At 47.8% G+C, this 26,404-nt stretch overlaps 4 protein-coding genes across 8 annotated transcripts; all 4 read left to right on the top strand.

Annotated features, from left to right (window-relative positions):
- The first annotated feature begins 450 nt into the window (after positions 1-450).
- pbxip1b (pre-B-cell leukemia homeobox interacting protein 1b) lies at positions 451-11,296 on the top strand. 4 transcript variants are annotated; one of them, XM_062455974.1, is made up of 12 exons: positions 451-605; positions 3,140-3,219; positions 3,671-3,758; positions 3,860-3,924; positions 4,023-4,587; positions 4,805-4,879; positions 5,552-5,788; positions 6,634-6,657; positions 7,505-7,557; positions 7,679-7,792; positions 7,928-8,018; positions 8,489-11,296. In XM_062455974.1, exons 2-12 carry the CDS (start codon positions 3,166-3,168, stop codon positions 9,910-9,912), a joined length of 2,790 nt encoding a protein of 929 aa, XP_062311958.1. In that variant the 5' UTR covers positions 451-605; positions 3,140-3,165; the 3' UTR covers positions 9,913-11,296. The 4 variants fall into 4 exon arrangements, with proteins under 4 accessions (XP_062311958.1, XP_062311955.1, XP_062311957.1 ...); XM_062455971.1 differs by having other exon boundaries at positions 7,928-8,162; XM_062455973.1 differs by lacking the exon at positions 4,805-4,879 and having other exon boundaries at positions 7,928-8,162.
- A 393-nt stretch (positions 11,297-11,689) lies between these two features.
- On the top strand, positions 11,690-18,063 carry LOC134016629 (toll-like receptor 12). Its single transcript, XM_062455976.1, has 14 exons — positions 11,690-11,705; positions 11,814-12,038; positions 12,219-12,366; positions 12,768-13,093; positions 13,177-13,509; positions 13,988-14,204; positions 14,315-14,482; positions 14,705-15,013; positions 15,169-15,429; positions 15,667-15,855; positions 16,042-16,461; positions 16,550-16,758; positions 16,840-16,957; positions 17,382-18,063. The coding sequence occupies exons 1-14, from the start codon at positions 11,698-11,700 to the stop codon at positions 17,397-17,399; spliced, it is 2,949 nt and encodes a 982-aa protein (XP_062311960.1). The 5' UTR covers positions 11,690-11,697; the 3' UTR covers positions 17,400-18,063.
- Positions 18,064-19,355: 1,292 nt separating this feature from the next.
- Positions 19,356-21,031, top strand: LOC134016633 (protein S100-A13-like). The gene is made up of 2 exons (XM_062455983.1): positions 19,356-19,500; positions 20,202-21,031. Exons 1-2 carry the CDS (start codon positions 19,369-19,371, stop codon positions 20,334-20,336), a joined length of 267 nt encoding a protein of 88 aa, XP_062311967.1. The 5' UTR covers positions 19,356-19,368; the 3' UTR covers positions 20,337-21,031.
- Positions 21,032-21,352: 321 nt separating this feature from the next.
- si:ch211-105c13.3 (uncharacterized protein LOC325758 homolog) lies at positions 21,353-26,404 on the top strand. Of its 2 annotated transcripts, none has more exons than XM_062455981.1 (4): positions 21,353-21,513; positions 22,584-22,658; positions 24,708-24,829; positions 25,667-26,404. In XM_062455981.1, the coding sequence occupies exons 2-4, from the start codon at positions 22,634-22,636 to the stop codon at positions 25,823-25,825; spliced, it is 306 nt and encodes a 101-aa protein (XP_062311965.1). In that variant the 5' UTR covers positions 21,353-21,513; positions 22,584-22,633; the 3' UTR covers positions 25,826-26,404. The 2 variants fall into 2 exon arrangements, with proteins under 2 accessions (XP_062311965.1, XP_062311966.1); XM_062455982.1 differs by having other exon boundaries at positions 21,380-21,518.

Genomic DNA, 26,404 nt, shown 5'->3' with positions numbered 1-26,404 from the left:
GTTGTTATGGTACAACAATAAAAAAAAAGTTTGACGTTTGAATATGTTCCATGTTGCATTGAGCTCTCATAACTAAATTGATTGCAATTTTTCGTTCAAGTGAGAATGTGTATAATGATAACCATGTGAATCTTATGTTCAGTAAAAGTAACTTCGACTCTGACCACCGATTTGTGTGTAAAAGTATTTCCGCTGGTGATATGATCTCTTCAACCCGTACTGCGTTACAGCATGGGTTGAATCAGCATTTTCTTATGGAATTGAGTGTTAACTATCGCTGAAGTCACTCTGTCATGAAACCCATTGCCTATGTAGGCATATAGGCCATATACATAGGCTATATACATACATACATACATACCTCTGTCACCTGCGTGTGTCACTCATTCAGCAGGTTTTAATTGAATAACACGGGACCGCATTTGTATTGGTGGAGATAGTCGTAGTGAGGCGGGACCTCTGTGAGTGACGCGAGGCTGGAAGTGAGAGCGTGGGTCGTGCTGTTAGTGTGAATTGAAAGCGACTGGAATGGAAAGATCCATTTAATTGGCGATAAGTGGTTGACAAACAATCGCGAATTCGTGAAGGAAAAGACGCAACTTCAGGTAAGTTTTACACATCATTACAACGTAGCAACAAAGCCATCAAATATAACGACACATTGAACGCTTTCTTCGTTGTTTTCTCACGCTTGGACATAAACTCTCCTTATTTCCGGTCAAAGCGACGTTAGTTTACAAAAAGTAGGCTAAACTATCAGGTTTTTCCTTCTTAAAATACCGTTTTAAAATTAGACAGTATTGTGCTTCTGGTTTTCTCCAGTTTTAGGCTGTTCCATCCGTTTGTATTTTTTCCATTGTAGTGTGATGTTATGACAGTTCAGATCCTGATAACAGCCGCACGCCTCTTTGGTCAACATGGAACATGTATATACCGGCTAGGGGTTATATTGAGACAGTATGCATATTAGGTGATGAGCCGTGATTATATAGTTTGAAGTTCAGTTCACACAGAAAGGCCTATACTGACATCATTGTAGTCGCCATCCTGACCAATTTAGGTCATTTTCTCTTCGAAGAAAAAGAGATTGTAGACTTCAAGCACAAATGACAAACCGATGACCACGTTACGGTATAATGCAGTTTATACAAGTTGAGAAGAACATTGCCCATCGTTACTTATTAGGAACAATAAAAGGGTTCTACCTTCGCGGTTGTCTGTGGAACATTTGTCAGCTCGTGGAGCTGAGAGGTCAACAGTGAGTTTCTCGGTATGGCTGCCAAAACTAATGGAAGTAGGTAGGATAAACTCGAGCCTACTTTTTAGTCCAGAAATGTTCTCAAGCAAGGAAGACTTACTTTTAGTGTGTTCAGTGACTGTGCGGTTCACTTCTTATGTAGTCTATAAGCCATCTTAAAAGTTGTGTTTATAATACGTCTGCGTATTTTCTGTTCCATTAGGCCTTGGCACACCATCTCTCTCTTTCTCTCTCTTTCTCTCTCTTAGTCTTCTCATCTGTGCTATATATAGCTAGTATCTATTTTTAAGTCATTCCACTATATACTCCACAATGCTCCTTGGGCCCAGGGCTACATTACAGCAGCCCTCCGCTGGGAAGAACACGTTTAGAAGACCTAAATTGCTGTTCTGGAAGAGAATTTAGTTTATGGAGTGAAGTGTGTCATTATACAGCCACACTTCAGAAGTGGCATGAAAGTAATGGTTAGCTCAACTCTCATTGGACAGAAGCTAGTGCACACTGTCTTGTAGATTAACTTCAAACTACGTTAGAGATCCATTTATCCAGATGAAGTTTATTGTTTTTCAGTATGTGGAGTCTTTATGCTTTGTGTGTGTGTTGCGTCAGGTGAGGGACCAGGCTCTGGTCTGTTAGTCTCTGGTCTGTTAGTCTCTGCTCTGTTAGTGTCTGCTCTGTTAGTGTCTGCTCTGTTAGTGTCTGCTCTGTTAGTCTCTGGTCTGTTAGTCTCTGGTCTGTTAGTCTCTGGTCTGTTAGTCTCTGCTCTGTTAGTCTCTGGTCTGTTAGTCTCTGGTCTGTTAGTCTCTGGTCTGTTAGTCTCTGGTCTGTTAGTCTCTGGTCTGTTAGTCTCTGCTCTGTTAGTCTCTGCTCTGTTAGTCTCTGCTCTGTTAGTCTCTTGTTGCTTCAGTGAGTTAGACATGAACCCTTTGGCACCACAGCTCCAGCCGTAAACTGGGTAGAAGGGACACTGGGTAGAAGGGACACTGGGTAGAAGGGACACTGGGTAGAAGGGACACTGGGTAGAAGGGACACTGGGTAGAAGGGACACTGGGTAGAAGGGACACTGGTCATTAGTGTTTCATCCGGTTCGTAGAGTTGCAACGCAGCATAAGTAGACATTATCGTTGGTGTACAACACTCAATGTTTTTTCAAAGACTTAACGTGACTAGCGTCAGTTCATCTACGATACATTCAACAGGAATACCATAACTAACCCTAACCGTAAGCCTACCTACCAACCAGAACCCTTATTAGCAGAATATTCTCTCTAACTCTTCTGGATCTAGAATGGGTACAGCCTTAGTTACCCCTGTTTCTGCCAAAACATTTCCCAGCCAGTCAAGAACCAGAGTGGCCTCAGGCCACAAACACACCCCAACTACTAATGAAGGACTGAATGCTCACGGGGGACGTTTACTTCCTGTACACACACACACACAGCAGGCATCTTCTGTATCTCCCTCACACACACATACACACACACACACACACACAGTCACACTCGTGTTTTACCTTAGTGAGCAGCGAAAGCCTGTCCTAGACAAGCCTATTCAAATGCAGTGCCTGTGCAAACAGGGCACGTACATTTCTTGGAACGGCTGAATGAGGACTAGGACTGTAGCACATGGAGATAAACGACACTGTACAATAGGCCTGTGCTGAATCACCCCTGCACTGTAACCTCTATACTCATCCTGGAAGCAGTGAGTTATTGGTGTCCATTTGTTACTTCCTGTGAAATTAGTGTTAAGATCCCCTAGTCCACCATGCTTACCAACACTTCTCTCAGCCAATCAGATTGCAGGTTTTCTGGAGGCGCCACCAGGAGCAGGGTCTGGATGTGGGGTGTTTAGACCCAGGTTAATGCTGCTGTGTTGCAGGTGCTGGACAGAGCCACTAGGGGGCGATGTCTGACAGCAGCAGTGCCAACAGCAACAGCTGGACCCTCCTTGCAACAGAGGTAATGTCTGGGGGATGAGCAAGAACAAAGCAAAACTCAAACTTAGATAGTGACATCATGAGGCTAGCTAGTTCAATTCTAAAGTGATGCTACCTTTTTTTTTTTTTTTTTTTTTTTTAAGTCCAATCAAAATAAGAAGCAGGTATAACATTTACATTTATGCATTTAGCAGACGCTTTTATCCAAAGCGACTTCCAAGAGAGAGCTTTACAAAAGAGCATAGGTCACTGATCATAACGAGATAGCCCCAAACATTGCGAGCAGCCAAAACATGAAGCATACATTGTGAAAAACCAAATAAGTGCCAAAGGGAAGAACCATAAGAGCATGCAGTTAAACAAGTTACAATTAAACAACATGAAACTCAAAAAGTGCAAGAGTGTACCTGTATAAGCCTATTTTTGTATACATTTCTGCCTGATTATTGGTTACATCCGTGTGTGTGTGTTAGGAGAATGTTGCTGAAACCCTGAGGCCTGTAGCAGAGGGAATAGAGAACCATACAGACATACTTGGTCCTGCTACATTGGAGCTTACAGGTATGTACCTCCACAACTCTCACAGTGAGCTCAGCTGTCAGGAAGCGTATATCTTCAGCGTGTGTGTGTGTGTGTTGTGTGTTGTGTGTGTGTGTGCGTAGGAGAGATGGGAGATGGGAAGGGTGCTGTGCCTGCGGAGAGGGAGAGGTCTGAGGAGAGCTGGCAGGTACTGCACCACTACTTCCTGTAATCACACCCAGTCTAGAATAGCTTTTCTAGAAAAAAAACTATTCTGAATAATACCCGTTTCCTGTCTTTGTCCAGGCACCACAGGAAGTGACAGGATCACAGGAAGTAGATCTTGAGAGAGTGGAGGATACTATCTCTCATGTGCAGCACAACACCTCTGACCCTGCCCACGACCCCAACCTGGCCCCTGACCCTGCCCACGACCCCAACCTGACCCCTAACCCTGTCGGTGATGTGCCCTCCTCTTCCTCTGTAGAAGTAACAAACCCTGACCCTGCCCACGACTCCCACATGACCCCTGACCCAACCTCTGTCACCAACGACCACCTTCCCTCCTCATTAGAAATCCCTGTCCCCTCCAACCCTGATCTCGACACTGCCAGCCAATTAGCAGGCTCCTCTGAGAGCCAAGCCCCTCCCAGCCCTGACCCTGATTCGTTCTCTGAATCCTACACCCATATCAGCCCGTCTGCGGAAGAGGGCTCTGGATTCCTGCTCACTGAGACCCTGGGAGCAGAGGAAGAGGCGGAGCTCATACAGGAAGGAGAAGCTGTCCATCAGCTTAACGGGGAGGAGCTTGGGCAGGAAGAGGAAGAGTCTGAGCTGTCTCAGAGGGTGACTGAGGACGGGAAACAGGCAGGTGAGAAGATCACACCAAATCATCCCTGTTACAGCTGAGTGATGTGTGTGTATGGCACACTGAAGGGACAGCACCTTTAATCGTACAGTATGTGCCTCTTAAGCTCCCCAAGTCTCAGGATAACACTGTGTGTGTGTGTGTGTGTGTGTGTGTGTGTGTGTGTGTGTGTGTGTGTGTGTGGTCGAAGACTAAATGGTGTGTATGTTTGTGTTTGAAGTGAAGTTGGTGGACCAGCTGGTCAGGGACTTGTTCCATATCTGGGCCAGGAAGTTGGCAGGACAGGCTGTGTCCGGTACGAGCATGTCAGCACGATGTGACAAGCGTAAAGCTGCATGTATCCTGCTGATGAGGGGGTCCTTCCTGCTGACAGGACGACCTTTGACCTCTAGCCTGTTGGTGCTTGTGTTCTCTTACCTGTGTTGCGATCGCGGCCAGCCTTACTAAACACAGGAAAGGGGGGCTCCCAAATACTCCGATAGGGCCGTTTTTGGGGGGGGGGGGTTCTGACGGACTCCAATGTTAGTGGTTAGCGCTCGTTTAGACGTCTCCTTTCTCTATTGGTTGAGTGGCGCTTGTGGAGGCCAGGTCAGGTGCTACAGGTGCTGGCCAGGTCAGCTGGACTGCTAAAGCTACTGCAGCTAATACACCCTCTCCACACACACAGCCGCAAGTGTGTGTGTGTGTCTCGATGTTCATGACAAAGGGATACTTCACCTCTAACTGGGTTTATGAATACATGAAAACCAGACACAGGACGGAATGTTTAGTTTTAAACAACCCATTCCCTGCCCTCTCAGTACGGGTGAACTACGACCTAGTCCCTGCCCTCTCAGTACGGGTGAACTACGACCCAGTCCCTGCCCTCTCAGTACGGGTGAACTATCCCTTTAAAGAGCAAGAGAGAGAAGGAGGGGTGGCGGTTATACCTTAACTCTGATTCTCACTCTTCCTCTTGATCCCCCAGTACCATCTGGAGTCTGGGAGGAGTGGGCAGGTGACGGGAGGGAGGAGTCTGAGGTGAGGAGGAGGAGGAGGGGCTCTCTGCTGGCAGCCCTGGAGCGGATCGGACGGAGGGATGAGGAAGAGGAGGAGGAAGACCTCCGTCTCCCTCAGAGGGAGGAGGAGGAGACAGGCTTCTCTCTGAACAAGTGCATCCTGGGAGCCATCATCTTGCTAGGTCTCGGAACTATCTTCTTCTCAGGTAGACCACGCCTCGGTTACAGTCGTCATGTCAACCCCATGTCTTCCTGTATCTATGGGGCGTGGCCCCTTGTATGACCTGTGCTCTCCTGTGCTCTCCTGTGCTCTCCTGTGCTCTCCTGTGCTCTCCTGTGCTCTCCTGTGCTCTCCTGTGCTCTCCTGTGCTCTCCTGTGCTCTCCTGTGCTCTCCTGTGCTCACCTGTGCTCTCCTGTGCTCACCTGTGTCCACGTGTCTCTGACAGTAAACCTTGACAGACTATTGCAAATTTATTATTTTGATTCATCGGATTTCAGACCTAAAATTGGCTATTAGCACACGACAGTGATATGTATTTCCGGATAAAATATAGTCTGACGTTGTTTGTCGACTTAAAAAGAGCAAGAAGCCGGAACAATCTAAGTGTAGGGCTAAGAGGGCAATAGCTAAGGGTTAACATAACCTGTTCTGGTTAATAAAAGTCACGTTTCTAAGTTCACCATAAGTTCTAGACCTAGCCTATATTTTATCTGGAAATACACACTGTGGTGTGCATATAGCCTATATTAGGTCTGGAATCCGATTGATCAAAATAAGTAATCTATTTGCAATAGTCTGTCAAGGTGGATCACTGTTGTGTGCATAGCCAATTGTTTTTTGGGGAAAATCACACAAACCTTATAAAAATTTTAAAAAACGACATTTTGTGTAAGAGAACTAAAGTAACTGCTAGCTAGCAGAAGTTGTTGACCTGGTTTATGGAATAGATGCACGCATTACTCCAGCATGGGGAGTTAGGTTTAGATAACACTGTTTTTTGGTGTCCCAGATAAAGGCGTGTCTGAGACTGAGGTGTATTATGCCTACAGGTGTCTTCATGGACCTGGATGAGGGTAGGTAGTGTGTGTGTGTGTGTGTGTGTGTTTTACTAGCTATTTGCATGCATGTGTGTGTGTGTGCGCTCATATGAGGATGTTTTGCGTTTGATACTGCCTGATACTGATGCCGATCACTTCTGGATGTGACTTTGCACTTTGACAGCAAACCTCAAACACAACTCTTCTTCTGTACTTGGTTGTGATTCTGTCACCCGTTCTAGCTCTGTTGGTGTGTGAAGGTGTGTCCTTGTGCAGGTGTTGGGTGTGTGTTGGTGTGTGGAGGTGTGTCCTTGTGCAGGTATTGGGTGTGTGGAGGTGTGTGTTGGTGTGTGGAGGTGTGTCCTTGTGCAGGTGTTGGGTGTGTGTGTTGGGTGTGTGTGGTGTGTGTGTGGTGTGTGGAGGTGTGTCCTTGTGCAGGTGTTGGGTGTGTGTTGGTGTGTGGAGGTGTGTCCTTGTGCAGGTGTTGGGTGTGTGTTGGTGTGTGGAGGTGTGTCCTTGTGCAGGTGTTGGGTGTGTGTTGGGTGTGTGGAGGTGTGTCCTTGTGCAGGTGTTGGGTGTGTGTGGTGTGTGGAGGTGTGTCCTTGTGCAGGTGTTGGGTGTGTGTTGAAGTGGCTTAAACAGTTTAGGCATGTGTGAGAAGGGCTTTTAGCAGGAAGTCCTGACAGGGTGTCAGAATGTGATGCCCAAGGATTTTCTGTGAAGTCCTACCAAGCCTGCCACATGTGTCCTGTGTTGTCTAGCTGTGTCCTGTGTTGTCTAGCTTGGTCCTCATTGGGTGTAATGGTGCTTGTCTGTGTTGATCCCTAACCAGGGCTAGACTGTGATGATGTACTGTGACATGAATTTCTGATTTTCCACCCAGAGGGAGAGTATGATGTCAGAGAGATGAGAGACGCAGACGTCACCGGAAAACATGTAAGATGCTCCCCTCCTCCCCCTTTAACCCTGTTTCTGTCTGGTCCCCTTACCTCCCTCCCCCTCCCTTTGCGCCCTCAACACGTGTGTGTGTGTGTGTGTGTGTGTGTCGTCATCACAGGAATGGTTGAACCCTGAGGTCCCTCCTCCGCCTGTAGATGTTGACAACCCAGAGCTCCTGAATAAACCATCTGAAGAGAACTTGCACGTGTCCGTGCTGCAAGCCCAACTTCAGGTAGCCCGAGGGAGAGAGGGGCATAGCTGATGGGGCTTAGGCGTGCGTGTGTGTGTGCGTGTGTGTGTGTGTCCGCTGCATGTCGCTGGGGATGTGCAGTATTCTCACAGGGTCCTCTCTGTTCTTTTTAATCAGGCACAGAAAGAGGAGCTAAAAGTAGCCCAGGGACAAGCAGCCGAGGGAGCGAAGGAGCGCGTGAGGAGGGAGGAGGTGGAGAAGGAGAATGGTAGGCTGAAGAAAGACACGTCGTCTCTCCCTGTGCTTCTGAAAGAGAACGAGAAGATGAAGAGAGACCTGGCCTCTGTTCCCGCCCTACAGAGAGAAGTAGAAAGACTCAGAGCCACAGTGACTGAACTAAAAAACATCCCAGGTACTGAGAGAGGGAGGAGGAGGAGGTAGGGAGGGGAGGAGGAGGAGGAGGAGTGATGAGGACTGATGGTGCGGTGGCCTAGACCAGGAATACTGCATGAGAAACCATGGATTTTTAAAGGGGAGATTATATAGTTACGAAAGACAATCAGAAAGGGCTTTATTCACCATGTAAGTTCACACAAACAAGGAATTTTCTGTGGTGGGAAAGTGCATGAAGGGTTAGCTTGACAAGGAACATTTCTCTCTCACTTTCCTACTTTTCTCTTAGTCATTCTGTCAATGGGTTCTTTCTGGAGTAAGTGATGTTCTCTTCTCCTTCCACAGCCAGTGACACCACCTCACCGCCAGGCTCTCCTGCTGCAGCGCCCTCCCCTGGCCCGGTGGAGGACAGCAGCCTGAACACAGACAGGCCTGCAGACGAGGAGGTCAGGACCTTGAGGGAGGGAGAGGGGAAGGAGAAGAAGAAGAAAGACTGGATGGCAGGAAATGAGTGGAAGAAGGAAGAGCCTGGGCAGGGAAAACGAGGAAAGGAAGGATGGAAGGAGCAGGGGGAGAAAAAACTGAGGGAAGGTGGGAAAAAAGACTGGAAACCCGAAAATGAGTGGAAAAAAGGAAAGCGTGATAAGGAGAGTGACGGTCAGGGCGGGAAGAAAATGGAGAAGAAAGAGTGGAAAGGGAAAGAAGAGAAAACAGGGGAGTGGAAGAAAGAGAGAGAAAGCAGAGGGGATGAGGGGAAGCCATGGAAGAACAGGGAGGAGAGGAAGGAAGGGAGAGGAAAGAGTGAGAGAAAAGACTGGAAGAAGGGCGAGAACATGGGTGAGGGGAAGGAGTGGAAGGGCAAAAGTGAGAAAAAAGAAAAGAAAGGAGGGAAACGGTATGTTGACGGGAACGAGGGGAAGGGAGGGGAAGAGTGGAGACACGAGAAGGACTGGGGGAAAAGACACAAGGACAAAGGAGAGAGAAAACAGTGGAAGGGCGACAAAGATTGGAAAAAGAAAGACGGCGGGAGAGAATGGAAGGGTGAGGAGACGAGACCTTGGCAAGGGAAAGAGATGGAGGGGTCCAGAGAGGGAGACAGGAAGAAGGAGAGACGGGGGGAGACCTGGAGACAGGAGGGAGGAAGTCACCACAGAGGCAAAGACGAGCACAAACACGACAAGCATGAGAAGAGCCACCATGGCTTCACAGAGAGAGAGGGAGGGAAGAAGGAGCTGTGGCACGGCCCTGGGGAGAAAAGCCCGCCTCCCACCCACCGCAGACCCCCCCTGGAGCAACCCAACTACTGGCTCCTGCAGCGAGAACGCCTTCAGCACAACCCCAGCCCTCAAGCCAAGTGCACCTCAGTGGAGACCTGCGCCCAGGCTGAGGGGCTGCTCCCGGTTCCCTTGCCAGAGTTTGAGGCCCTTCTCCTGGGTTACCTGGCCAAGGCAGAGAGGGTGGGGGTGGAGGCCTCCAGGAGAGAAGAGCTGAGGAAGCTGGCCACGGAATTCTTCAAGGACGGAGTGTTCGCCCACGACCAGATGAGCTTCCGGGATTTTGTGGAGGATCTGGGAGAAATCTTGGAAGATATGGTGGATGGAGAGGAGGATGAGGATGAGGATGAGGATGAAGAAGAGGGGGGGATAGAGGAAGAGATGGATGGGTTTGATGATGAGGCTATGAAGAAGTTTGCAGTGCCAGGTGGAGGAGAGAAAGTGGAGAAAAAGAGAGGCGAGAGGATGAAGGAGGCTGGAAGAGGTCACGGGTGATGGATGGAGAGAAACAGGAAGTGTGGAGGAAGGATGGAGGAGACGCATCGCTCAGAGGGAACATGCAGATTACACACACACACACACCATTCTTTCTCTACACTGTTTTGCTTATTTCTTCCCTCTCCTCCTCTCTTTTCATCATGCTTCATATTAGCTCAGGTACCACAGCAGGCAGATTTACATTTGAAGGCTTGAATGTCTTAAAGGAGAATACACGTCTTATTCTGGCTTCCAGAAGGGCTTAGGGAAGTCAGGAGGAGAGAAGTGGAGAGGCTCACGTGTGTTTGTTCTGAGGGAGCTTCACAGACCTGCCCAGTCAGGAGGGCTTAGGGAAGTGTTCAGGACCAGAGAAGAGGTGAGAGCTGAAACGTATTCATCCTGTTAGGGACCTGACACAAGTCCTTACACACATGCCCACTCCCATAACCACTGCCATTTGTATACTAGATGTAGGCAAATAGGGAACATTCTTCACGTGTTGCCAGTATAGCAGATGCTTTAGTAATGTTACATGTTACACACATGCACACACACACATTGAAGTCATGAACCCATGAATAGAAGAACAGTTTTCCTCAACCTTAGTTATACCTTGTATGGTCAAGTTCTGGTTCTTCATAGAAGAACTTCTGACAGGGCCTGAGACCAGATGGGCTTGGGAGACACATCTCTCCATCTGGTACGTACAATTAAAAAGTGTGTTTTTCCTCAGTTTGATACCATGCACTGCATTACTTAACCAAGCAAGGCTTACCATTCTCTAGCTTGACTCATGTTAACCTATTTATCCTTAAAGTTGTTTAGACGAGAGGTGGTTTGTCATTAATGGTCTGTTGTACTTAAGGAGCCCAGTACTAGAGGAGTCACTATTACTGAAAAGATTGAGCTAATAAAATGTTTATAATGAGGGTAGGTCTTTATATCCATGCACTGTAAAGGTTTCCAGTGTACGTAGTGCACTGAAACTCCACACACAAGAAATGTAGCTAACTTATTACCGGTACTTTAAAGATATAGAAATGTCTGTGAAGGTACAATATTTTTTTGTATTGTTTGGTTTGTTAGAAATATAATTTGTCATTTGTGTATTTTTTTTTTTGTCTGAATTTGATGAAACACTAAAATGTCAAACATTAATGTAGAAGATCATCATGGCACATATGCAAGACATTTGCGCATGCATGTTTGTCGGTAAAGTACCCTAAAGCCTGGTTGATATGAAAAGTCCTTAAAAGGCCACATAGAAAACTACTTCAAAGGGCATTGAAGCTGATTTAAGTATGGGTGTAGTGGCAGGAGTGTAGATGACACTGTATGTTGGGTGAGTTTCATTTCAGTATGTTTATGATGCAAATAATTCAATAAATACAGCTGGTCCCGATGAGGAATTTGTGTTGCATTTAGTTTTTTCTTAGTAGATTCTTTGTCTCAGAATGAATTTGCTTTATATTATGTCTTGAATCTTGTTTTAACTAAACACACTATTTCATGCTGTACATATGAAAGTTGACACCAACGACCCTGTTGACTGTTACTCAGGCCGGCTGCATCAGTTATTTTAATCGTACCGCTGAACACTTGGGTGAGCAGATGATAAACACATGTTCTCAGTTCCCCTTATCCCAATGACCACCGAGCACCTCCGGCTAGTTCATTACTGTTGTCATCTAGACCTCAGCTATTTGTGTGAGTGTGTTAGAGAGAGGTGGGTACTATTTACAGCTTGTATGGGGATGTTCATGCACACAGACCAGACACAGATCCAGCCAGAGTCACAGAGACATGAAGAGGTGAGTCCTCACACAATCATCCAAACAGATGTTGAGCATCAGTATTATAGTGTCAAAGCGATGACGAATAGTAACGACTCTTTTAATGTCCTTGTGTGTGTGATGTAGGCCCCTTACTATGGCTGGTGTTTGTTGGGTGCCCTGGCCGTGTGTAAGTGTGTGTGTGTTGCTGTCCGTGTGTGTGGGCCGGGGTGCGGAGGCGCTGATCAGTAAGCACTGCGACACGTACGAGGAGGATGTGTACGTACAGCCTGACAAAGTCAAGACCTTATCTTGTCACCAGGAGCCAGGACTGGGCTCCTATACTGAGTGTAGCGGTGTCACAGACTTCAGGTGGGTACAAGTTCCCCTACGTTTGTTCGAGGGGAAAAAGGGTATGTAGTAGGATGGCCTCTGTATGTCTCAGACCCATTAAGACTTCAGTAACCTGAATCATTTTCTTTGTCACTTTGTAAGAAAATATATATAATTCGTTTTTATAATGGTTTTTATATTTGCTGTATGTGTCTTCAGGTCAGATTTGAAAGAGGTGTTCCCAGACACACGCTCGCTGTGTGTGGACAGTATGTCCAAATCCCTTCCTGCCAACACCTTCTCTCATCTCCCTTCCCTGGTGATGCTGAAGGTGGACAGTGATCACCTGGTACAGGTAACTCCTGGAGCCTCTCCTGTGTGCTCCACCAGAACTACTGCACATCACAAGCACTCTACATGGCTCACATGCATGTTCTACTGGCTACATTCCATCCTTTAGATGATGTTGTGTAGGCATGTCCAGATTCAGAGCATCACGGTGCATGTCCAGATTCAGAGCATCACGGTGCATGTCCAGATTCAGAGCATCACGGTGCATGTCCAGATTCAGAGCATTACGGTGCATGTCCAGATTCAGAGCATCACGGTGCATGTCCAGATTCAGAGCATTACGGTGCATGTCCAGATTCAGAGCATCACGGTGCATGTCCAGATTCAGAGCATCACGGTGCATGTCCAGATTCAGAGCATCACGGTGCATGTCCAGATTCAGAGCATCACGGTGCATGTCCTCAGGTGTCTGCGGAGGCCTTCTCTGGCCTGTCCAAACTCCGCATCCTGCACTTTTACGCCTCCTCCACATGGGATTGTCTGAATGCCAACCTGGAGAAGGGGCTCTTCCAGGGCCTGGCCAGTCTGGAGGAGCTTGTCCTGAAGAAGGTGTGTTTGTCCTCGGCCCCCCCAGACCTGCTGAGTCCCCTGCTGGGGCTCCAGAGCCTGCAGGTTTCCAACGCGGGAGTGACTCAGCTGGGAGACGTCTTCTGTCTGCTTCCCCCTGGGATGATGGACCTGGAAAAGATATCTCTGCAATACAACAATGTGAAAGACATTCAGTACAAAGGTTGTGAAACCAGGTAAGGTTAAGATGTGATGCAGTGGTCACTGCAGTGGTCACTGTAATCAGCCAATGTAAGCAGCCCTCTCCCACTTTCTCTAGCTCTAAATCAGATCCTTGGCCCATGGAGATCCTGAGCAGGATTCGCACTCTAGATCTGACGGACAACCCTGTTGACTACGTGGGAACGAATCCGCTGGAGATGTTCCAGAATCTGTCCTGTTTTTCTGTGAGCTTAAAGACCCGAGGCCTGGAGCTTCTCAGCAAGTCTGGTGTTGGGAGGGTGCAGAAGATGATGCTATTTAGCCACGATGATGCCACCAGCTTCTCCTTCAGCCTAGCTGAGCTGTGTTCACAGGTGTCTCATCACAGAGTGGAGTCTGTAGAAGTAGGCAGGGTCACATTCACAGGCGTCACTGCCAACGCCATGAGCAGGTTGGTGTTCCACACACATGTACATGTTCAGAAACATCCCCTGTAGATCAATCTTCATCCTTAAACCAAAATGACAAGATGTACATCAATTTGTGCTTCTGCTAGTAAAGAGCAGATGGTTCATACAGGTTAATGTTCTTAGCATCCAGGCTAATGTTCTTAGCATCCAGGATAATGTTCTTAGCATCCAGGATAATGTTCTTAGCATCCAGGCTAATGTTCTTAGCATTCAGGCTAATGTTCTTAGCATCCAGGCTAATGTTCTTAGCATCCAGGCTAATGTTCTTAGCATCCAGGATAATGTTCTTAGCATCCAGGATAATGTTCTTAGCATCCAGGCTAATGTTCTTAGCATTCAGGCTAATGTTCTTAGCATCCAGGCTAATGTTCTTAGCATTCAGGCTAATGTTCTTAGCATCCAGGCTAATGTTCTTAGCATCCTGACTCATATTGTCCCCTGCTCATCTTGGGTGTGGAGGTGCTGGTCTGGGCTGAGAGAGTTGTCCGTGAGCTCCTCCACTGTCCAAGACCTGGATCTGGACTTCTGGACCTCAGCAGCAGACCTCCAAGGCCTGACTCTGAGACTGATCAAGCTGAGCAACGCCTCGTTCTGCGCTGCCGGTGGGGGTGCTGTGTGGAACCTCACCTCTCTCATCCTATCACACAACCACCTGACTGCGATCAGTCCGGAACAGGTGACCCTCCACGCGTCCAACCATGTCACCGCTCAGCTGAACTTCAGTACGTGTTTTACTGAATGTTTTATCATTTATTGTTTATCAACGCTTTCTGAATGTATATCCAGTTCTCCTGCATGCCTTTCTTGGAGAAACTGGACCTGACCCAAAACCGCATCACCTCTCTGCCCCCGCGGGCCTTCAACGGCATCCCCAGCCTCAGGTTCCTCAGCCTGGCTGACAACAAGCTTACCCAGCTGGGACCACATGACTTTGAAGAACTCCCTGCTCTGGAGGTGAAGGATTAGAAGGCCTGTGTCTGTGTGTGGATGTGTGCTTGTCTGTTCAAATCAAATCAAATGTATTTGTATAGCCCTTTTTACATGCAAGCATGTCACAGAGGGCTTCACATATGCCCATAGAACTGCCCCTCAACCAACCTAAACCCTCAAGTCTGTTCACTTGTTCTATTGCATCCCCAAAGCTAATGTGTTACTGTGGATTCTTGTGGCGACTAGGTACTTTATCTGGAGGACAACAAGTTCGAGGCCATAGAGGAAGGAGTGTTCAAGAAGCAGTCTCACCTCCAGGAACTGACCCTGGGGAGGATCGACATCATCTACGAGGTGTACCTCAGCATGCTCTTCTACTCCTATCCACCCAGGCTCCGCAGGCTCGTCATCGACGCAGGGCCAGGGACCAACCTGCACGTCAACAACATCACTGCCCCGGAAGTACCCATGGTCCTGGAGCTGCGAGGCAAGGAACTGAAGGTCCATTCTAGCACCTGTACCAACAACTTGTTCCCCTTAGTCCGAGAGCTAACGGTGGGTCCACACCTCTTCCTGAAGGTTTAGATCCAGCCTTTACAGAAAAGTCACGTGTGCCTACTGCCTTCACTTTGGACTTTATTGTATAGTTTGTGTTTTTTGCCCACTGATTGTGCCCTTCTAGTCATCAATTAATTGTCCTTCCCATGAAGGTGGGCGATGGAGCAACCTTCCTCTGCCTTAATGAATTCCTGGCACCCTACTTCCCTAACCTGGAGTCTTTTGTTTACTCTGCAAACCCTGAGAGGTTTTTCATCAACTACTCTACCATCAATCAGCTGTGGAAGCTTAAGAGGCTCAAACTGACCAACCTGAACTTCAACAACCACACAGACTCCAGCAGGATCTTCAGGAACCTGACCCAGCTCAGGAGTCTTGTACTGATCAACTGCAGATTCAACTTCCTCACCAAGGCATGTCAAAAAAAAAAAAAAAAAAAAAAAAAGACATCTGTCCTTTCTGTCTGTTGGCCTATCCACTCTACCTATCAATCCTTCCATTCACCCACCTTCCATTCATCCACCTTCCATTCATCCACTCATCCACCTTCCACTCATCCACCTTCCACTCATCCACCTTCCACTCATCCACCTTCCACTCATCCACCCATTTTTCCATCTAAGCTTCCTGTCTTCCTTGTCCTCCTCCAGAGCATGTTTATGGACCTGTTGTCTCTGCGTCTGCTGAGGCTGTACAGTGAGAGTCCTCTGATTCTGCTGGAGGACGCCTTCCAGCCGCTGGTCTCTCTCTCCACGCTTGTCTTCGATTACGTTGACTTCCGCTGTGAATGCTCCAATAACTGGTTGCTGGAGTGGGCTGAAACATCCCCCCATGTACAGGTACTTTCAACACATCTGGTTTTCACAAAACATTTAGAAAAAAGGTTTTCACAAACATTTTTCAAGACACGACACAAAAAGGTTTCTGTTTTTTGCCATCTCTGACTGACTGTCAGGTGGTAATTGTGTAAGGTGAGGTGTGTAAGGTAGTCCTGGTTCTATTTGACTGATTGATTCCTTTAACAGGTTGTGTCCCTGCAGCACCAGCTCTGTATCTGGCACTACCAGCGACTCAACTTCCTGTCCACTATGGAGCGCCTCTGCCAGACCAACGTTGACTTCCTGTTTTACAGCTCCACGGCGATGGCCACGGTCATCTTCCTGCTTTTGGCGTTTGGATACCGCTTCCTCCGCTGGCCATGCATGCTTCTGTTATTCCGCCTGCGAGGATGGGTGGAGCGCCGTCTGGGACGGAGGTGGTGGAAGAAGAGGAGGGGGAACCGAGGGGGAATAGAGGAGAGGGTGGAGGAGGAGGAGGTTCGCTACGATGCCTTTGTGTCCTTCAGCAGTTTGGATGAGGCCTGGGTGATGGGACAGATGGCCCCCAGGCTGGAGCGAGATGGAGAACCCCAGATCCGACTGTGTCTGCACAACCGAGACTTTGAGGTGAGCTCCAGTGTGTCTTCTTAGGGGGAAGAGTCCTCTTCTAAGATTTCTCAAAGACATAACCACTCTCTTCCACGGCTGCACGCAGGTGGGAAAGGGCATCGTGGACAACATAGCTGAGAGCATCTACAGCAGCAGGCGGACGGTGTGCGTGCTAAGCAGGCGCTACCTGCGCAGCGATTGGTGCAGCCTGGAGATGAAGATGGCCACGCATCGCCTGCTCTCCGAGCACAGCCACAAGCTCATCCTCATCTTCCTGGAGCACATCTCCCCCTTCGAGCTCTCTGCTTTCCACAGGCGAGCCACACACCCCAAACTCACACACACATTTAAAACACTGCCACGTTTACAGGTTTTGTTCCATGTTTTTGGGTGCAGACTGGCCAAGCTGGTGAGGACCAGAACATATCTGGACTGGCCTGAAGATGAGATGGAGAGGGTGACCTTCTGGGAGCGCTTACGCCGAAACATCTCGGAGAGAGATTCTGATGAAAAGGTGAGCCACAGGCAGATGACTCACCTTTTCTTAGTAAAATATTCTTGAAACAAAAAGAGGAAGAGACCATTTAAGGTTTCCTCTTTTCAGTCCACTGCGGTGTCATTATCTAAATTTAATGTGAGCAAATTTATTACTAGAACTTTAAGACAAGGGCTGGAAATATCTTCCCTCCAATACTTTATTTGTCCGACATCTACTGTATCTTTCCACACTCTCACCACTTCCATGTAATGAGTAACTGTGGGACATGCTTAAATCCAAAGCACACAGCACTGCACCTAACGCCGCGTACTACAGGTCATGTCGTAACACAAAACAGGACTTTTTTAGGATTTACCTGGTTCATTGCGATTTGATTTGTGTTTCACTGTGTTTTAGGCTTTCATCTGGTTGTCTTGAACAGCGCGTGTTTGTTTTTCAGCACCAGCCGCACTCCTGAACTCACATCCTGACTGACGTCATCTGCAGTTAACTGAAGATGGTTTCTCAGAGATCCGACATGTTGTTCTAGGCCTGAGAAATCACCTTCTGCATGTGGGCAGGGCAGAGTACGTGCAGCTATACAAGGTTCTGACTCAGTCACACGCTTGCAGAAACACATCCATGTTTCCCATGGCAAAGCTTCTCTCATACAACAGTTGTGCTTGCAAATCTACTATTGGCTACTACTTGAAATAAATTGTGTTGGTTAGAAAATTGTTAGTTTTGGTAGATTTCTGTGTGATTTAAGAATGGTTCTAAATGCAATATATATATTTCCTAATTCTCACAGTTTGGTGTGAATAATGGCTTACAGTTATGAGTGTGAACGCGAGAGGCAGGAACGCTGCCTGCTGTGCCTTTAGGGATTCAGCAAAGTCGTGGTGTGTGTGCGCGCGCGTGTGTGTGTGAGAAATATTAGGATGGGGATAAGCCACTCAGTCTTATAGCTCACATTATCATGCTGCTGATGATGTGTTACTTGAGCTTCTGTACATTTTTGTAGTCTGCTTGATTTTGAAGGGCAAAATATATGACTGATGACATTAGTTTTTTTTCCTATGCAAATCTTAACAAGTATTTCAATGGTAGGTTTTCTGTATCAAACATTAAAGCAGAATTTCATGCCTTATCATGTCTTTTTGTCATGTCACTTTTTGCAAGTGATGGAATTTGATTTGAATCTCAAACTGTGGTTATGTAAATATCTTTATTTCAATGAATGCATGTTTATAAATGTTTTAAAATGATTTAGTTAACTGCAAACTATTAATAAATGTTTTATGAAGGAAAGTTAGAATTAAGTTTAACCTCAGAAAGAGGGATCACATGATGGAACAACAACTGGTGCGTGTCTGAATGTTTCTCTCAGTAGGGTAACTTAGCTTACACTGTCACCAGCTTAACCATGGAAATGACAACAGACAAGGAAACATTGAAAAGCTCAAAGTGAGCACACAGGAAGAAAAGGGGTGAATGATTGATTCCGTTCCTCTCCCTCCTCCACACTGCCGGAGAGGACACGGAGGGTATAAGAGAAGAAAGGGAGAGTGAAGGACGAGAGAGACTGACCAGCTGACCCACCACATTGTCCCCTTCTCAGACAGCATCCAGGTGAGAACCATGCTTCCCTAGAGCTCTTCTTCGTCTTCTCTGGTCAGGATCCTTCCATCCCTTTTGGAAATAGGAACATGATCCCACCACTGACCTACTATGCTAGCACCCTCTGCAAGTTGTATCTACAGTAGCAGGAGTTCAAATGCTTTGTGAAAACTGTAACATGCTGTTGTGTTTCTGTAGTTCCTCCTAGCAGCTCCAGTTGTGCCTGCTCTTCCCCTGGTCCTGCTCCTGCTCTTCCCCTGGTCCTTGTCCTGCTCCTGGTCTTCCTCTGGTCCTGCTCCTAGTCCTGCTTCCGGTCCTGCTCCTGGTCTTCCCCTGGTCTTCCCCTGGTCCTGCTCCTGCTCTTCCCCTGGTCCTGCTCCTGCTCTTCCCCTGGTCCTTGTCCTGCTCCTGCTCTTCCCCTGGTCCTTGTCCTGCTCCTGCTCTTCCCCTGGTCCTTGTCCTGCTCCTGCTCCTGCTCTTCCCCTGGTCCTGCTCCTGCTCTTCCCCTGGTCCTGCTCTTCCCCTGGTCCTGCTCCTGCTCTTCCCCTGGTCCTGCTCCTGCTCTTCCCCTGGTCCTGCTCCTGGTCTTCCCCTGGTCCTTGTCCTGCTCCTGGTCTTCCTCTGGTCTTCCCCTGGTCCTGCTCCTGGTCCTGCTTCCGGTCCTGCTCCTGGTCTTCCCCTGGTCTTCCCCTGGTCCTGCTCCTGCTCTTCCCCTGGTCCTGCTCCTGGTCCTGCTCCTGGTCTTCCCCTGGTCCTGCTCCTAGTCCTGCTCCTGGTCCTGCTCCTAGTCCTGCTCCTGGTCCTGCTCCTGGTCGTGTGTCTCTGAGATGGAGGCTGCCATTGCGGTGCTTGTGGCCCAGTTCAAGGCCTTCGCCGGGGGCTCTGATGGCTCCACAGACACCCTCAGCAAGGGAGAGCTACAGAATCTTATCACATCACAGCTGCCCAACTTGGTCAAGGTAAGTACCCACAAACAGTGAGATGCTAAGTTAGAAGGGAAGCACGCAGTGCTAGCTGCTGTGCATGGCAGAGGGTGTCGGGCAGTAGGGACTCCAGCAAATTACACTTAAATCTATACATCTGTAAACGTATATAGGGAGTCAGGTGGCTGAGCGGTTAGGGAGTCGGGCTAGTAATCTGAAGGTTACCGGTTCGATTCCCGGCTCTGCCAAATGACGTTGTGTCCTTGGGCAAGGCACTTCACCCTACTTGCCTTGGGGGAATGTCCCTGTACTTACTGTAAGTCGCTCTGGATAAGAGCGTCTGCTAAATGACTAAATGTAAATGTATTAGACACACTGACCAAGCCGGAAGGCTACAGTTTCCCCATCAAACTGTTTGCAAACTGTTGTTTTGCCTGTCAAGCTGTAGTCCTCAACATGGACACTAGATGGAGACAGATGTATGACAGCGGTATTTCTCCATGTCACATTCTGCTTGCCAAAGTCTCTTACCTGGGTTTGGTTGTCAAGTGTGAAGCGCCCTCCTTTTCTTACATAATTACCATAATAGCTGACAACTGTCTCCAGCTGATTCTAGCCATGTGGTAACTCACCTTGACTGACCTCCACCATTACTTCTGGTGGTAGGTGTTAGTCAGCAGGAAGGAAGCGGTGATAGAGTATTGAAATGCAGCCCGTGTGTCTCTCCTCCTCCTCAGAACTCTGGAGACCCGGCCGTGATCGAGCAGCTCATGAGCTCCCTGGATCAGAACGATGATGGAGAACTCACCTTCCTGGAGTTCTGGCAGCTCGTTGGCCGTCTAGCCAATCAGCACGGAGGCTTCAGCAGATAACCACTCTGAAGGGTCACGTTCTGTTTCGTTTGTTTCCACTTTGCTGTGTGCCTTTCTAGATGATTAATTACCATCTTAATTAGCGACAAGGGGTTTTCACAATCATTGTAGATGCTGGTGGATCCTGTGTGATGGATCGTCAAGCTGTGATCTCTGTTTAAATGTCCTCGCTCGCCCTTCGTCTTGCTTTCTCTCTCTTTTCTACCATTTCTCATTTTCCTTCTCAGCAAGAATTACCTCCCTGTTTTGACAGAATAATTGTCTTTACACAATACTGTCGTTGTACCGAACCAGCCAGACTAGAACTAATCCTATTTCACAACACACACACACACAGGTACACACTAACAAGACCAGTGTTGTGTAATGTTGGACTGACAACATTGTCTGTGTAAAGAGAGAATCTTGGTATGTAAGCTGAAGGTATTCTGGGCTCCAGTGGAAAGCAGGCTGCTTGTGTTGTAAGAGGCTGTGGAAGGAGAGCTGTGAGCTGGAAACATGCATGGTGGGAGAGACGTCCATGTATGATCAGTGTGTCCCTGTGTGTGATGTGTTCTCATCAAGTTACTCAATTCTTACCTGTCGATACTCTTACTAACATGTCTTTGTATGAAACATGCCTCTCCTGTTATATTAATCAGTTGGCATGAGTACCAACCAGGATTGGAATGGTTTTTATTTGAATAAACAGGGTGTGGCTGAGATAGTCTGCTAAATATGCTCTCTTTGTGTCCTGTATGCATACACACCTTAAAACTTGTTGACACCTGTCCGTTAGGGCACTCCTACACTAGCACTGTGGATAGACTAGACGACTCGGCTATGCTGGGCAATGTAGCATGTTGCGTTCTTCTGCTGTCTCAACAGAAACAAAACAGACACCGTCTTGACATTAATTCATGTAAAGTGTGTCTTTTACTCCTCAACAACAGAGCAGTTTTGGTAACGTCGCTGAAACACTTCCCTGGTGCCAGCGCCTCCATTCCAGAGACGTTGTTCATCCCCCCTCCTTTCCCTCGCACACGCCCTACGACAAAAAAAAGTTGTCTGAAGGAAATCGAATAGCGGAAGCGAGATCATTTTGCTGGTTTATCAAGTCTGCGCTCTTAAGGGAGAGGAGAAATCTACTACGAAAGCTGATATTGTGCACACTAGTGACTTTTTATTATTAACTAAGGTGAGGTAACTGTCCACTTTTTTTTAAAACAATTGTTCTCAACTCGTGTAATGATCTACCTTCTCTTCTCTCGCACTTGAGTTTATTTGCTAACTTTGTAGTGATGGATACAAATGGCTCTTTTTGCAAAACTAATATGCATGTGTGTCAGTTATAGGTAGTTTCTTCCTAAAGGTCATTAATTTTAAATAGGCCTAACTTGCGGGCGACTCTATTGTGATTACCTAGCCTTTTGGTCGCAGGTATCGTGTTGTCCTTGTCGGTAACCCAATCCTCAATCCCTTTACACTTCAGGAGACACCAGAGTCCTCGCGTTTACTTATTAATGTTCTCCATGTCAGCCTTACCTCGGGACCACTCTACAAATCGTACGGATTAGTTAGGCTAAATGTAAACCCAGGAGACGCAGGCGCGCCCCCCCGCCGATCACATTCACACAAGAAACACAGCAGGCAGTCCGGTAGTCGTTCAGGGTAATCCGCTAGCGTCAAAACACGGGAATCGGTACAGCGACTCGTTCACCGCTCTTATCAGCATGTATTATTAAAGTCATGATAAGACTCCGGTAGCGCGAGTCGAATGGCAGCCCAGGTGTATTTAATGGCACGGGAGAGAAATGACTTGTCCCGGCTGTTCCAGGCGATGACAGATATGTTGGTTTTAGAGCACGATGGTGCAGAGTGAGGAAGCGAGGCAGTCACACCTAGTGCAGGATTGGAAGTTCACCATTCCACCGCTAGACCCTAGGGGCCCCCTTCAAAAAATTAGTCTTGGATATAATATGTGGGCCAGGTGAGCAGAGAAACAAGATTATTCCCGGTAGGAGAGGAGAGGCAAAGACTCTGAAGTGCAACACAACTGACATTTGTCTTAGGCCTACTCCGGATAGCGGTCATATTCCAAGAGTGGTATCCTGAAGACGAGGTGCGATCAAGGCCCTGTCATGGAGGCACATTTTAAATGGAAGTCGACATTGACAAAGCTGTAGCAGATCATTATATGTCTTATATAAATAGGCAGCTTTGCCAATAGTCGATTTCATGCTTATTTTGTGTTCTTTGTATTTGCAGGCAGAGACTACCCAGGAGAAGACCACGTGTTCCAGTTCAGTGAAGAGATCATGGCAGCTGAAAATAAACCCACAGGTGAAATGCAAATTCCACACATCCACCTGCTCCCTGTGGTCACATGATCAACTGAACCCCTGATTAAGTTCTATAGGACACGGTTAACTGTTCATTTATCTGGTTTACAAAACCCAGGGTGTGAATTACGGGGGGGGGGGGGTTTGGGGGGGTCTGACCCCCCTAATTAAGACTTGGACCCCCCCAAAAGAGGTAAAAGGTCAGGGGGGGTTGATACACACCCTGGAGAAGAAGTTGACCCCCCGAATGTCATTGTATAATTCGCACTCTGCATAAACCCACTGGTACCTGAATAACATTCTAGGTATGGATGACTCTATGCTTGTTAGGTCTCTACTCACATATTCTCTGTTTCTCGAAAGCCAAGCTTTCTATATGCAACAGTAATTCACGACTCCTAAGCCTTGACAAAAGTTCAGCTCTCCTCCTTCCTGTCCTGGTTCTGTCTGGAAGCCCCCTTGTGGCCTGTGGGCTTGTCCTGGTTTTAGCTAAGCCTGGTTTGGTTTCACCTCCTGCTAATTACAGCCCCTGTTTATCTCCACAGTCACCAGCACAGACAGTAATGAAGTCATGTCACTGTCAATCATTTAGATGTAGTACCAGCAAGGCCACACCCTGACACACACACCTGTCGGTAGTACCACAAGGCCACACCCTGACACACACACCTGTCGTGTTTCCCATCAAATAATCATGAGAACCTTGATGATGACAGGTGCTGTGTATGAGGTGTTGTTTTTAAAGGGCGTGTGTGTGTGTGTGTGTGTAGGGGGGGGTCTGCTTCTCTACATGTGTACATGTGTGTGTTACAGGGGGGGTCTGCTTCTCTACATGTGTACATGTGTGTGTTACAGGGGGGGGTCTGCTTCTCTACATGTGTACATGTGTGTGTTACAGGGGGGGGTCTGCTTCTCTACATGTGTACATGTGTGTGTTACAGGGGGGGGCTATATATGAAACTGAATCCGTGGCTCACAGCTCCTGCATGTCCAGTAATTAGGTTAATGCAAGACCTGTGCTAATGGGGCGTGTGTGTGTGAGAGAGAGAGCGAGAGAGAGAGAGAGAGAGAGAGAGAGAGAGAGAGAGAGAGAGAGAGAGAGAGAGAGAGAGAGAGAGAGAGAGAGAGAGAGAGAGAGAGAGAGAGAGAGAGAGAGAGAGAGAGAGAGAGAGAGAGAGAGAGAGAGAGAGAGAGAGAGAGAGAGAGAGAGAGAGAGAGAGAGAGAGAGAGAGAGAGAGAGAGAGAGAGAGAGAGAGAGAGAGAGAGAGAGAGAGAGAGAGACTACTGAGGTTTGGCCTTCGTGTCAGATGGGAGATTTACCTTACTCTAAAATTACCTTGACATCACCATACGTCATCCTCATTGTGACCCTGACCTCGTCCAGAACAGCAAGACACACCCACATGTTAACTACAGGCTCACTGTTTATCATTAGGGCTTCACCCAGAACTAAACCAAACATAGCATTGTTGTGAAACAGGGATGGGTATAGCTCAGTGCTAAATCAGGAGATCACAGGTTCAAATTATCCTCAGTAAATTGAAAAGTCCCTCCTACAGAAATAAATGATTATTATTAAAACTCGACACCATATACGACACGTATTAACAGAGGGCTGGGATGTCCAGGGGCACTAACATGGTCACCTCACAGCTTTATTGTTGTGTGTCCTGACCATGCTGAGAGAGTGTGACAGGCAGGTGGTGGCCGTGGTAACCGGACCTCCTGGCTCTCTACTTCCCACAGAGGGTTAGGTTACCCTAACCCTAACCCTAACCCCCGCCAGAGGTCACAGATTCCATTGTGTTTCCCTCAGTCTCCCCCGGCCTCCTCTCTCCATCCCTCCATCAGTTTACCTTAAACACCCTCCCTCATCCCTCCATCATCCCTCTGTTTATCTTACTGTCCATTTGGGCTAGGTCTCCTCCGACATCATCCCCTCCTCCCCTGAGGGATCTCCTCAGTTTGAGTTTTTCTGGACGTCGACTGTACCTGTCCTTAATTAATGGTTAGCAGCATCTGAGGTCCACCTCTCTTTTCCCTCCGGCAGAAATGGAGTCAGCCATCAGGACCGTGGTGGGCACGTTCGCTAAGTCCACCGGGGGAAAGGCCACCCTGGGGGGCAAAGCCTTCGATGGCCTGGTGAAGAAACAGCTGGGCCAGATATTAGCTGTGAGCCTCACTCTCTCCCCTCTCTCCCCCCCGCTCTCTCCCCCTCTCTCCTCCCTCTCTCCTCCCTCTCTCGCCCCACTCTCCTCCCTGCTCCTCAGAAGTGCTCTGGTTTCTGTGGCTCTGGAGTTCTGAAAGTCTTTCACATCATAATCATGCATGCTCACATCCCTGCTCGCATCCCTGCTCGCATCCCTGCTCGCATCCCTGCTCGCATCCCTGCTCGCATCTCTGCTCACATCCCTGCTCACATCCCTGCTCACATCCCTGATCACATCCCTGCTCGCATCCCTTCTGACATCCCTGATCACATCCCTGCTCACATCCCTGCTCACATCCCTGCTCACATCCCTGCTCACATCCCTTCTCACATCCCTTCTCACATCCCTGCTCACATCCCTGCTCACAACCCTTCTCACATTCCTTCTCACATCCCTGCTCACATCCCTCTCACATCCCTTCTCACATCCCTTCTCACATCCCTCTCACATCCCTGCTCACATCCCTTCTCACATCCATGCTCACATCCCTGCTCACATCCCTGCTCACATCCCTTCTCACATCCCTCACACATCCCTCTCACATCCCTCACACATTCCTTCTCACATCCCTGCTCACATCCCCTCTCACATCCCTGCTCACATCTCTGCTCACATCCCTTCTCACATCCCTGCTCACATCCCTGATCACATTCCTTCTCACATCCCTGCTCACATCCCTGCTCACATCCCTGCTCACATCCCTCTCACATCCCTCACACATCCCTCACACAACATATATTATAGATCGATGCTGCATGTTTGATCTCTGTCTCTCTTCCCCTCCCTCTTCTTCTCCCAGGGTACAAATAGTTCCTCTGCTTTGAAGGAAATGCGAATGGGATTGGACGAAAACAGTGACGGGAAGGTCAGCTTCAAGGAATACCTCACTCTGATTGGCTACCTGGCCCAAACCTTAAGCCAGCAAAGGATGGGAGACAATGCCAACGTGGCTTCCTAGACCGTCTTGGGGATCCATCACTGTGGAGTCAGACAGCCCTCCTGCTGTGCATGTCAGTCTCTGCCTAACTAACCAATGCTCAGTACACTACACATAATATTCATATACTTCCTGTAAAACACATACACTACACATAATATTCATACACTTCCTGTAAAACACATACACTACACATAATATTCATATACTTCCTGTAAAACACATACACTACACATAATATTCATACACTTCCTGTAAAACACATACACTACACATAATATTCATACACTTCCTGTAAAACACATACACTACACAGAATATTCATACACTTCCTGTAAAACACATACACTACACATAATATTCATACACTTCCTGTAAAACACATACACTACACATAATATTCATATACTTCCTGTAAAACACATGTATTACACAAACATGCCATCTTTGGAGAGCCATTGTGTTCTGATCCCTGTGCAGGTGTGTTCTGGGTCATCCATGACACACTAATGTCTACACTAAGAAGCACAATACAACCAGTATGCAGACCAGTCACTGTTCAAAAACATTGAACAATAAAGTTTTTATATACAAAACGGA

Source organism: Osmerus eperlanus, unplaced genomic scaffold (genome assembly GCF_963692335.1).
Source record: "Osmerus eperlanus unplaced genomic scaffold, fOsmEpe2.1 SCAFFOLD_84, whole genome shotgun sequence".
NCBI lineage: Eukaryota > Metazoa > Chordata > Actinopteri > Osmeriformes > Osmeridae > Osmerus > Osmerus eperlanus.
The sequence above is the reverse complement of the archived record's forward strand: the minus strand, read 5'-3'. Positions and strand labels throughout refer to the sequence as shown.

Excerpts from the sequence above, each read along its gene's own strand:
- pbxip1b (XM_062455971.1), top strand. The coding sequence starts at position 3,166 with ATGTCTGACAGCAGCAGTGCCAACAGCAACAGCTGGACCCTCCTTGCA. Across the intron at positions 3,759-3,859 it reads TGCTACATTGGAGCTTACAG|GAGAGATGGGAGATGGGAAG; the intron begins GTATGTACCTCC and ends GTGTGTGCGTAG. Across the intron at positions 4,588-4,804 it reads TGAGGACGGGAAACAGGCAG|TGAAGTTGGTGGACCAGCTG; the intron begins GTGAGAAGATCA and ends TTGTGTTTGAAG.
- LOC134016629 (XM_062455976.1), top strand. Across the intron at positions 15,014-15,168 it reads CCTTAGTCCGAGAGCTAACG|GTGGGCGATGGAGCAACCTT; the intron begins GTGGGTCCACAC and ends CTTCCCATGAAG. Across the intron at positions 16,462-16,549 it reads TGCACAACCGAGACTTTGAG|GTGGGAAAGGGCATCGTGGA; the intron begins GTGAGCTCCAGT and ends GGCTGCACGCAG.
- si:ch211-105c13.3 (XM_062455981.1), top strand. The coding sequence starts at position 22,634 with ATGGCAGCTGAAAATAAACCCACAG. Across the intron at positions 22,659-24,707 it reads AGCTGAAAATAAACCCACAG|AAATGGAGTCAGCCATCAGG; the intron begins GTGAAATGCAAA and ends TCCCTCCGGCAG. Across the intron at positions 24,830-25,666 it reads AGCTGGGCCAGATATTAGCT|GGTACAAATAGTTCCTCTGC; the intron begins GTGAGCCTCACT and ends TTCTTCTCCCAG.
- LOC134016633 (XM_062455983.1), top strand. The coding sequence starts at position 19,369 with ATGGAGGCTGCCATTGCGGTGCTTGTGGCCCAGTTCAAGGCCTTCGCC. Across the intron at positions 19,501-20,201 it reads AGCTGCCCAACTTGGTCAAG|AACTCTGGAGACCCGGCCGT; the intron begins GTAAGTACCCAC and ends CCTCCTCCTCAG.